Genomic DNA, 11,156 nt, shown 5'->3' with positions numbered 1-11,156 from the left:
GGTATGTGTTAGAAAAGTGCCAGAGCTTAGAACAGTGCCAGTGCTTAGAACAGTGCTTTACACATAGTAAGTGCTTAATAAATGCCATTATTATTATTATTATTAAGTGTTTCCTTTGCAACAGGCACTATACTAAGCATTGGGGTGGATACAAGTAAATTGGATTAGACGTAGTCCCTGTCCCACATGAGGTTTAGAGAATAGGAGGACATTTGTTGATTATGAACAGTGAGAGAGTTCCAGGACAGAGGGAGTATGCGAGAGAAGGGATTGTGGTGAGAAAGGTGAGGTCAAGGGACAGTGAGCATGTTGGCATTAGAGAAGCTAACTTTACATTTTAGGTTATAATAAACAATCAGTGAGGTAAGGTAGGAGGGGGAGGACTTTAAAGCAGATAGAAAGGAGTTTCTGTTTGATGAGGAGATGGATGGACAAACATTGGAGGTTTTGAGGAGTGAAGAGATGTGGACTGAGAGGTTTTTAGAAAAATCAAGCCGAGTGAAGTGTGAACTGGATACCTGAGAGACAGGAGGCAGGGAGTTCAGTGAGGAGGCTGATGCAGTAGTTCACGGTGGGATTTGCTAAGAACTTGGATCAGCCAGGTAAGAGCTTAGATAATAATAATAATAATAATAATAATAATAATAATAGCATTTATTAAGTGCTCACTATGTGCAAAGCACTGTTCTAAGGGCTAGGGAGGTTACAAGGTGATCAGGTTGTCCCACGGGGGGCTCACAGTCTTAATCCCCATTTTACAGATGAGGTAACTGAGGCCCAGAGAAGTTAAATGACTTGCCCAAAGTCACACAGCTGACAATTGGCAGAGCCGGGATTTGAACCCATGACCTCTGGCTCCAAAACCCGTGCCCTTTTCCACTGAGCCACACTGCTGGAGAGGAAGGGGAGAATTCTAGAGATGCTGTGAAGGTAGAACCCCCAAGGTTTGCTAGCGGACTGAATATGGGAATTGAATGAGAGAGGTGAGTCGAGAATAATGCCAAAGTTACAAGCCTGTGAGACAGAAAAGACAGAGCTTCTCTTCCTAGTTCTCTGACTATTTCTCAGTCTCATTCACTGGCTCTCCAGCCTCCTTCCACTTTGTATCTCTACTGGGTTCTTTACTCCTCTCACTCTAAAGTCATTCTCTTGGGGAGCTCTCTGAAGATGACTTTAAAGCCAACTCCTCAACCCTAGAGAAGCACCATAGACTAGTGGATAAAGTACGGGCCTGGGAGCCAGGGGACCTGAGTTCTAATCCCAGCTCTGCCACTTGTCTGCTGTGTGACCACGGGAAAGTCACTTCATTATTCCGTGCCTCAGTTACCTCAGCCGTAAAAAGGGGATAAAGATTCTGAATGCTATGTGGCACAGGGACTGTGGCCAAGCTGATTATCTTGTATCTGCCCCAGGGCTTAATACAGTGCCTGGCACATAGTAAGTGCTTAACAAATACCATTAAAAAAAAACTCTATCCTATCCTCTGCTTTATAATCCTGAATCTCCTTCTGTTTTCAAGGCATCTGTGCATTGATAATCGTTTGGTGCTTAGCATCTCCCAAGCTGAAATCTACATCTTCTCTCCTTAAATATTCCCCTCTTCCAAATCTTCCCATCACTGCAGACAATACCATCATCTTTCCTGTACCAGAAGCTCACATCCTTGATGTCACCTTCAACTCTATGTTTATCCTTCAATTTTTGATTCTTGTATTTTTCAAATGCTCCCACTATCATGTATTTTTCCTTCAATATGTCTGTCCTCCTCTTCCTAGATGAATTCCTTGTGGAGGTAGTTTGCCTAATAGAAAGAGCATGGAATTGTTAGTCCCAGCTCTGCCTCTGGCCTGATGGGTGATTTTGGACAAGTTTTTGTTTTTTTTTTCTTTTATCGTTTTTTATGGTATTTTTTAAGGGTTTACTATGTGCCAGCCACTGGACTAAATCCTGAGGTATATACAAGATAATCATCTTGGTCACAGTCCCTGTCCCACATAGGGCTCACAGTCTTAATTCCCATTTTACAAATGAGGTAACTGAAGCACAAAGAAGTTAAGTGATTAGCTTAAGGTCACACAGCAGACAAGTGGCAGACCTGGCATTAGAACCCAGGTTCTTCTGACTCCTAAACCATGCTCTATCTACTAGGCCACACTGCTTCTCTGGGTCTCAGTTTCCTCATAGGTAAAATGAGGCAATGACACCTACTCTCCTTCCCTCTTAGATTGTGAGCCATGTGTGGGACAGGAACTGCTTCAGAGAAGCAGCGTGGCTTAGTGGCATGAGCCTGGACTTGGGAGTCAGAGGTTGTGGGTTCTAATCCCAGCTACACTACTTATCAGCTGTGTGACTTTGGGCAAGTCACTTACTTCTCTTTGCCTCAGATACCTCAACTGTAAAATGGGGATAAAGACTGTGAGCCCCATGTGGGACAACCTGGTGACCTTGTATCTACCCCAGTGCTTAGGACAGTGCTTGGCACATAGTAACAAATGCCATCATTATTATTCTAATCCCAGCTCCACCACTTGTCTGCTGTGTGACCTTGGGCAAGTCACTTAACTTCTCTGTGCCTCAGTTATCTCATCTGTAAAATGGGGATTAAGACTATGAGCCCCAAGTGGGACAAGCTGATTACCTTGTACTTACCCCAGTGCTTAGAACAGTGCTTGGCACATAGTAAGTGCTTAACATATTCCATTCCATCAGGTATGATTTTCTTCTATCTATTCCAGTGCTGAATGAATACTATAAATTTTGTGACACAGGGACAGTGTCTGATTTGCTTATCTTGTCCCTACCTCAGTGCTCCCTCTTTTTTTCCCCATCCCAGCCCCACAGCACTTGAGTACATATCTGCAATTTATTCATATGCATTGATGCCTGTCTCCCCACTTCTAGACTGTAAGCTCGTTGTGGGCAAGGAATGTGTCTGTTTACTGTTGTATTGTACTCTCCTAAGCACTTAGTACAGTGCTCTACACACAGTAAGTGCTCAATAAATATGATTGAATGAGTGAATGCTTAGCACAGTGCTTCAGCATGCAAAAAGCACTTTAATTCCTGCATTCAGTCACTGTCTAAATCCTGCTGATTCTTCCCCTAAAATAATTCATGTATTCCCTCCTTCCCCTCTGTCTTTCCTACCACCACCCTCGTACAAACCCTCATCACCTCCCAACTGGATTACTGTAACAGATTGGTCTAAGGACCTTCTGTCTCCCATCCTGCAGCCTATCTTACATACAGCTACAAGTATTATCTTCTTAAAAAGACATTTTGAACACATCACTCCACTCCTCAAAGATCACCAATGACTACTCATTTCTACTTCTTTAAAACAAAACTCCTCATCATCGACTTCAAAACCTCCTTCCTTCTATCTATTCATTTTTTCGCACTCTACCCCAGCTCACTCTCTTTGTTCTTACCAAGAAAACTTTTTAACTATACCTCACCTGAGACACTCTCTTCTCCAACCTACTGCTCACACTCTTCTTCCTCCATTAATAATAATAATAATGGTATCTGTTAAGTGCTTACTATGTGCCAAGCCCTGTTCTAAGTGCTGGGGTAGCTACAAATGAATCAGGTTGTCCCACGTGGAGCTCAAAGTCTTAATCCCCATTTTACAGATCAGGTAACTGAGGCACAGAGAAGTGACTTGCCCAAGGTCACTCAGCAGACAAGTGGTGGAGCAGGGATTAGAACCCACGACCTCTGATTCCCAAGGCCAGGCTCTTTCCACTAAGCTATGCTGCTTCTCACGCTGCACTGAAGTCCCTCCCCCTTCAAATCCACTAAATCAAGTCCACTCCCCTCCTTCAAATAGCCACCTTCTTAAAGAGGTATTTTCTGATTAATGACCTACTTGGTCATGTTACATTATCGGCCTCTTTAAGGATTCATGTACATATTCTTTCTCTTTTGCCTATTGTATTTTGGTCCATTTATATCCACTTGTCTCCCCTGTTAGATTGTAAACTCTTCCATGTCAGGCACTACACTTTTTTTTTTACTTCTGTTGTATGGTGCTCAGTGAATACTGCTGATGATGATATGGATAGATGGATGGATTGATGGATGAATGGATTGTTGGATGAATGGATGGATGAATGGGTGAGTGGTTAGGTGGATGGGCATGTGGGTGGACAGGTGGTGGATGGATGGATGAATGTTTGGATAAATTGATGGACATATGAACAGGTGGATGGATTGATTGATTGGTGGGTGGATGAATGCTTCTTCCCCTAACCCCGCTGCCCCCAGGCAAAGCAAGCAATGAATTTGTCCTGCAACAGGCAATTTTCTGGCAATTGCTCCCTCTCCTCCCCATACTTCCATCCTTCCACTAAAGGTTTCTGAATTTGAATTGCAAAAAGAAGGCACCTAATACAGTGTTCAGCACACAGTAAGCACTCGCACTCCAGTGATTATGAATACTGATAATAGTGGGGATGAGGAGGGTTTCCCAGTCCAGTAACATTGACCCCAATGATTAGCAAAGGCTCTGTAGGTCTGACCATGAATGGATAAGTAGAAAAACTCCACTTTGGTTAAAAAAAAGATACAAATCCAAGATTGCTGATGATTATTTCTGACCTGGCTTGCTCCATTTCACACCACTTTCAAGTCAGCAACTGAGGATAATATTGTAGCCCAGCCCTGCCTCTCTCCCTTCCTTCTGTCACCCCATATATTTTGTTCTCTCCCCTCTTGCTCCTCCCAGGCACTAAGTGGGGGAACAGGTCAGAAAAGGGAGACAGCAAAAGTGGCTATGCATAGAACAGGATGGGGAGTGGAGAGGGAGCGTGGCTTTCGGAGAAGACATTGGTCAGGGCAGGAGGGCTGCAAAGTTAAGGAGTCAGAACAGCCCAGGTTGGGGCCTTTTCAACCCTGCTAAGAAGCTCTCCTCCTCTCAGGATGGCACCTGGGGAGTTTCCAAGACTCTACCAGTCTTGTCTACAGGAGGGAGAGTCAAGCAGAGGCCTATCCATTCCAATCCTAGCTTGGCCAGTGGTTAGCAAGTGGAAGGCAATGTGCTACATGTCAAAACTCACCTACGCCGGGTAGCAGCAGTATGGAAGAGAGTCGAGGATGGAAACTCAAGTACACTGTACAGAAGAAGGCAGTGGTAAACCACTTCTGTATTTTTCCCAAGAAAACTATATGGATCCACTACCAGAGTGGTTGCAGATGGAGGTGAGCCGTTCTGGGAGAGATGTGTCCATGGAGTCTCCATGGGTTGGAGATTGGCCCTATAAAAGACAACATCTTAGGGGCCATTTCTGTTGCCTTGGACAGTCCAGACATTTTCTCCCCTTTTGGGAGAAGAAGTGGGATCTAGCGGAAAGAGCACAGGTCAGAGAATCTGGAGACCTGGGTTCTAACCCGATCTCCACTACTGACCTGCTGTGTGACCTTGGACAAGCCAAATAATAATAATAATAATTGCGGTATTTGTTAAGTGCTTACTTTGTGCCAGGCGCAGTACTAAGCACTGGGTGGGTACAAGTAAATCGGGTTGGATACAGTCCCTGTCTCACATCGGGCTCACAGTCTCAACCCCCATTTTACAAATGAGGTAACTGAGGCACAGAAAAGTGAAGTGACTTGCCCAGGGCCACAGAGTAGACATGGGGCAAAACTGGAATTAGTACCCAGGATCTTCTGACTCCCACGCCCTTGCCTATCCACTACACCATGCTGCTTCTCTGGGCCTCAGTTCCTCATCTGTAAAATGGGGATAAAAGAGATGGCAAGCTCCACACGTCCAGTCTGATATCCTGATGCCAATGAGGATTCACTGTTTCCAGAGCACACCCTAATGCTTAATACACAGTAGCACTTAATAAATGGGATCATTACTCAGTGTCTCCTAATCTATACTTAGAACAGTGCTTGCCACATAGTAAGCACTTAACAAATAACATAATTATTATTATTACCTGCCCCACACCCTCTCCTGATTTGGCCCCTACCAACCGTCTTTCTCCCTCATTCCCTCTCTTTCTTTGATACCTCCCTTTCCTCTTCCCCATTCCCCTCCCTCCTCCCTGCTTCTATTTTCTATTTCCAAGTAGTAACCTGATGCTCTTCTCCTGTTTGGCCCTCCCTTCCCAGCCTCTAGGACCCTCTCCCTCTCTCTCCTCCCTAGGGAGGAAGATGGGGCGGGGGCCAGGAGAAGGTGGAGGAGGAAGCACAGTCCGGTCTGGAGGTTTGTCCCTCTCTGTCTCCTTAGCAAAACGGATATCAAAATATTTCCACCCTTCTTCGTAAGGAGGGAAGAGGGCCAAAGGATAAGGGGGTCTAGGACTTGCTAAAAAATATTGTTTTCACCAGCTCCTTTCTCTCCTCAGACTTCTCTCCTCTTCCCCTAGCCAGCTCTCTGGAGGATTGGGGTTCACCCTCTCAAACCGGAGGATAGACAGAAGAAAGAAGAAAAGGCCAATTTTATTGAAGTGAGGTAGTTCGAGTTACAAAGGAAAACCGATCCAGAAGTTTGTCGCATAGACTCACGTACAAAAACGATCACACGAGCATTCACGCATCCACACTTGCTCACGCACACACAACTTTGCGTGGTCCTCCATAGACACAACTCAAATTCACACATCCGCACACCCCCGCCTACTTTTCCTTCCCGCACCCTGAATTTTCCATTTAGGTCGGAGAACAGAACCTTGGCTTCGTCTCTAAGGGAGCGGCGGCGCCTGGAAAGGGTACTTTCCCCTCTCCGGAGGGTCCCGGGATCCCCCTCCAGCGACAGCGGTGCGGGAGAGGGGGTCCTGAGTATCAGAGGGGGGGTCCGAACGCGCAATAAATAGGCCAGGGATCGTCCTAGCACCCTCCGCTCCCGCACCTCCCCGCGCCCTTCCGTGCGGGGGAGGGGCGGGCCCGGCGCTTTCCTCGCAACTTCTTCCTTTGAAGTCCAAAATCCCAAAACTTCTTCCCAGAGGGGCGGCGAAGGGAGGGAAGGAGGGAATTTAGTGCAAAACGAGGAGAGGGGTGGGAGGAGGACTAGGAGATGAGGCAACCGGTGGGTTATAACGGGATGCCCCCGTCCCCCCAGCCCCGCAGATCAGGAATAACGGTCGCCACCCAACATTGCGATTTTTGCTTTCCCCGAAGGAAGGGACGAGGAGGAGAGGGGAGGTGACCGACCCAACCAAAGCCAGGAGGGAAGGGAAAAATCTGCGCCCTCCAAGATCCAGGGCATCCCCGATGGATCCTAGAGTGGGGGGGCCCCGGGGGGAACGGGGAGGGAGCGGATCCCGGCTGGGAAGGATCTCCAGGTCAGATTCCCTGGTTGGAGCCCAGGCAGAGATGGGGCGTTGGATGCTGGCCAGTCCTGGACGCCCCCCTCCCCTCCGGCCCCCCGTCGCTGGGGCATTCTCCCGGCAAGGAATGGCAAAACCTAATCCGCCGGCCGGCCACCTGATGGAGATGGGGCAGGAAGGGGGCTGGGGTGGAGATCCCGGCCGAAGGACGACTTCTCCCGGGAAGATCTCATCCTCCCAACGAGGGAATTTTCCCCCGACGGAGCGGTCGGGCAGTCTGCGGCTACTTTCCTCGGGGAGGGAGTGGGGGGCTAAGGAGAGCCGGGGGTGGGGGGCGACCTTCCTCCCCGCCTCCCGGACTGGGAAGAGGGGGGACAAGGAGGGGATGTCTGGGAAGGTGGGCCCCCCACCCCGGTCTTTTCTCAGGAGGTAACGGAATTGGGCGAGGCCTCGGGGGACGTGCAGGCCGACTGATCCGAGCCGTCTCCGGCCGCCTCCTTGGAGGAACCCGGGGGTCTCGCTGAGGCCAAGGCCCCCTCTCTCTCCCTCTTCTTCTGCTTCATTCGCCGGTTCTGGAACCAGATCTTCACCTGGGTTTCGTTGAGCTCCAGGGTGGCGGCGATCTCCACCCGCCGCGCCCGGCTCAGGTACTTGTTGAAGTGAAACTCCTTCTCCAGCTCCGTCAGCTGCCGCGTGGTGAAGTTGGTGCGGATGGCGCTGGGCGGGCCCAGCCCGAACTCGGTGGGCACCTTGGCTGGCGAGGGAAGGGGAGGAAGGGCGTCAGTGCCAACTTCTCCCCTCCCCCGCCCCGGCAACTTTTCCCCTTCCTCACCCTTTCTCCCCCATCAGCATACTGTCTCCCCCAGCCTGCGCCCAACCCTCTCTCCCCACCCCCGGTCCTCAGTTTCCCCTCCTCGACGAGCGCCCTCTCCCCAAGTCGGGGCAGGGGGGGGCTTCTCTTTTTCTGCTTCGCGGGGTCCAGAGCCTCCCAACCTCTCTGGGAGCCGGCTAGCACTCAGCCGAGCACCCTTTCTCCCTTGGCCGGGGGAATCGAGATGGAAAGGGGTTGTGGTGGGGTCCCAGGACGCGAAGGACTGGGATGGGGTGGGGGGGCGTTCTGAGCATCCCCTTCCCGTCCCCCTCAGCAGAGCAGGACTTGGGGAAATCCCTCTCCACTGCACTGCCCTGCCCTCTCTCCCCACCCCCGCCCCCCGGGCTGCCCCCGCCCCCCAGCCCGAGCCGGGTCGGTTCCTACCTGTCTTAGGCGGGTTTCTCTTCACTTTCATCCAGTCGAAGGTCTGGGCCGGGGCGGGGGCGGGGGCAGGGGCGGGGGGCTGGCAGGGCGGCTCCTTCTCCTGGCCCAGGAGCTCCCCGAAGGAGCCGGGCCCGAAGCCGCCCGGCTGGTCTGGTCCGTAGGGGGGCTGGGGCGGAGGGTAGGGCCCGACCCCCGGCCCCGCCCCGCCCCCGGGCCCGTAGCCGTCGGCCGAGGCCCCGAAGCCCAAGGCCTGGAAGAGCTGGCCCTCCCCGTCCTGCGGGCCCAGCGGGTAGGACTGGTAGGGCCCATAGCCGGGGCTGCAGGGGGCCGGCGGGTACCCGGAGGGCGAAGAGCTGGGAAAGGGGGAGCCCAGCCCGGCCGGGGGCTGGGGGGCGTAGCCGGGGCCCTGCGGGAGGAGAGTCCCCCCGTAGCGTCCGTCGGGGGAGAAGCCGTCGCCGGCGGAGCCCGAACAGGGCGGGTAGGAGGCCAGGGGCCCGGCCTCCAGAGGGTGATAGCCTCGGCCGGGGTAGGCGCTGGTCCCTCGGTTACAGATCGCGTACTCTAAAAAAGAGTTCATCCTATTATAGTCCATGGGCCAGGCCTGGAGACGGGTCAACGCGTTTGGGGGCCGGTAGCTCCGACCCGACACCCTTTCCGCAGACTTCCGTCCATGGCCCGGCCCACGGTCTCCTGGCCCCCCGAGGTCCCCTCGGGAAAGGGGGGGTGGGGGTGGGGGGGGGGACAGGGGGCGTATGTGATATCGCCCAGACCAATGGACAGCGGCTGGCCAGTTTGCCAGTTTCCCTGAGCCCATCCATCACCCCGTTGACATTAGCATGACAAAGAGGTTTCAATCAAACCGAGCCCATCCATCTGAGCGCGACACGGATGCGTCAGAAACATCTTTCTTCAAAGACTTTGGGAAAGAAGGCCAAGAGGGGGAGAGAGAGAAAAGTTGGAGGGGTATTCAAGAGTTCCCCCCCCCCTCCATCCGCAAACCCCCAAAGTCTTAAAGAATCCCCTAAGTTATCGGGAGCCAAATCCATCGAAACGTCCCCCCCTTTCTCCCTAGCACCCCCAACTCGGGCCTTGCCCCGGTCCTAGAAAGAAGGGAGAGCCCCAGGGATTCAGCTGATTTGGAGGTAGAGATCGCAGCTGTGGCTCTAGGGCCCCCAGGGTCTCCTACAAACTTTTATTTGGGTGATGGTACGGGACGATCCCGATGAAGAAGAAGCAAGCCCTGGGTCCTGGGAGAGGTGGAGCTGGGTTCATGGGATAAGGAGAGGGGCTCATGGGAGGATTCGAAACCAGATTCGAGGGGTAGTCTTTTGGGATGACGAGAGGATCATTCGCAGTGAGTTATTACTCCATTTCATCTCTCCCATCAACTCCACGTCTAAAATTGTCTCTCTGACCATCTCTATTAATCCCTATGGCCTCTCCGCCTGAACCTCTCCACGCCCTCTCTCTCTCTGTCCCTCTTTCTCCCTTTCTCTCCTCCTTCTCTTCCCCCTTCTCTCCCTTCCCGCCCCTCCATTCTTATTTCTCTGAACCGAGTTCGAAATCTGTCTCTACAGGGCCGAAGTGGAGAGTTGACCGATTATCCGGGGGGTGGGGGGGGCGGTTAACTCAACATAGGCGATTCGAGCTAAAGTCCCCACATTCCATTTTATTGTCTGAATCATTTGCCTACCCTCCTTGATTCCACCTTCCGATTCCCAGGCTGGCCTAGAGAGAAAAAAGAGACCTAGAGTCAACCCGGCTGAGTAGACTAACCCCAGAAAGATTCGGCTGAGAAGGATGGAACTGGGTCATTTCGGGTGCTGAGACGGAGGCATCGGCTTGCCAGTGCGCTTTCATCTTCCAGAGGGCTCCCTAAAGCCAGGAGGTAAATCCAGCCTAATTCAACCCAACTCAGTCTGGCTCCAGCCCCAGGACAGCCCAGCACAGCCCAGTTCAGTCCATCCACAGACCAGCACAGTCCAGTCCAAGCCCAGCCCAGCCCCAGCCCCAACTCCAGCTCAGGTCCAGCTGCAGACCAAGGCCGCAGTACTAGCCCCATTGATTTCCGCCTTCGGACAAGTCCACCATAGGCCTTGAACAACCCGACGCCCACGCTCATTTGTAACTTGTCAGGGTGTCTGCCGGCCCCGGGTCCGGCGAAGAGGCCAAGAGTTCACGGGGAGACTCGACAAGAGAAGCACGTTGGCTGAAGGAAGAGCAATGCGCTCGGGCCTCTCGCCGGCGGTGGTGAGGGGCTGGAGGGGCGTGGAGGGGCCAGATCCTCCCCGGGGGGCTTGGAGAGTGACCGCAGCCCCTGCCGAGCAAGAGGGGCCCATCGCCCCAGAGGCGGTATTTAGGGAGGGACAGGGGATTTACCCTGGATCTTGCGCAGAAAAGAACATGATGGGGGAGGGGGGAAATCCCTGAGGGAAAGGGGACATTAGAGAGGGAGAGAGAGAAGACCCCCCGCCCCCGATCACAGATCAAGTGGGGATGGGGAGGAGCGGGGTTCTTCTCTCCTTAGCCTTTAAATTGACTTTTTGACAGCCGCATTCATTCATTCATTCGTTCAATCGTATTTATTGTGCGCTTACTGTGCGCAGAGCACTGTACTAAGC

At 52.1% G+C, this 11,156-nt stretch overlaps 1 protein-coding gene across 1 annotated transcript; it reads right to left on the bottom strand.

The window, feature by feature from the left end:
- Window positions 1–7,702: 7,702 nt before the first annotated feature.
- HOXB1 (homeobox B1) lies at window positions 7,703–9,127 on the bottom strand. The gene is made up of 2 exons (XM_038754773.1): window positions 8,536–9,127; window positions 7,703–8,034 (listed from the first exon to the last, which is right to left on the bottom strand). Exons 1-2 carry the CDS (start codon window positions 9,125–9,127, stop codon window positions 7,703–7,705), a joined length of 924 nt encoding a protein of 307 aa, XP_038610701.1.
- Window positions 9,128–11,156: the final 2,029 nt, after the last annotated feature.

This window comes from Tachyglossus aculeatus, chromosome 11, assembly GCF_015852505.1.
Source record: "Tachyglossus aculeatus isolate mTacAcu1 chromosome 11, mTacAcu1.pri, whole genome shotgun sequence".
Taxonomy (NCBI): Eukaryota; Metazoa; Chordata; class Mammalia; order Monotremata; family Tachyglossidae; genus Tachyglossus; species Tachyglossus aculeatus.
The sequence above is the reverse complement of the archived record's forward strand: the minus strand, read 5'-3'. Positions and strand labels throughout refer to the sequence as shown.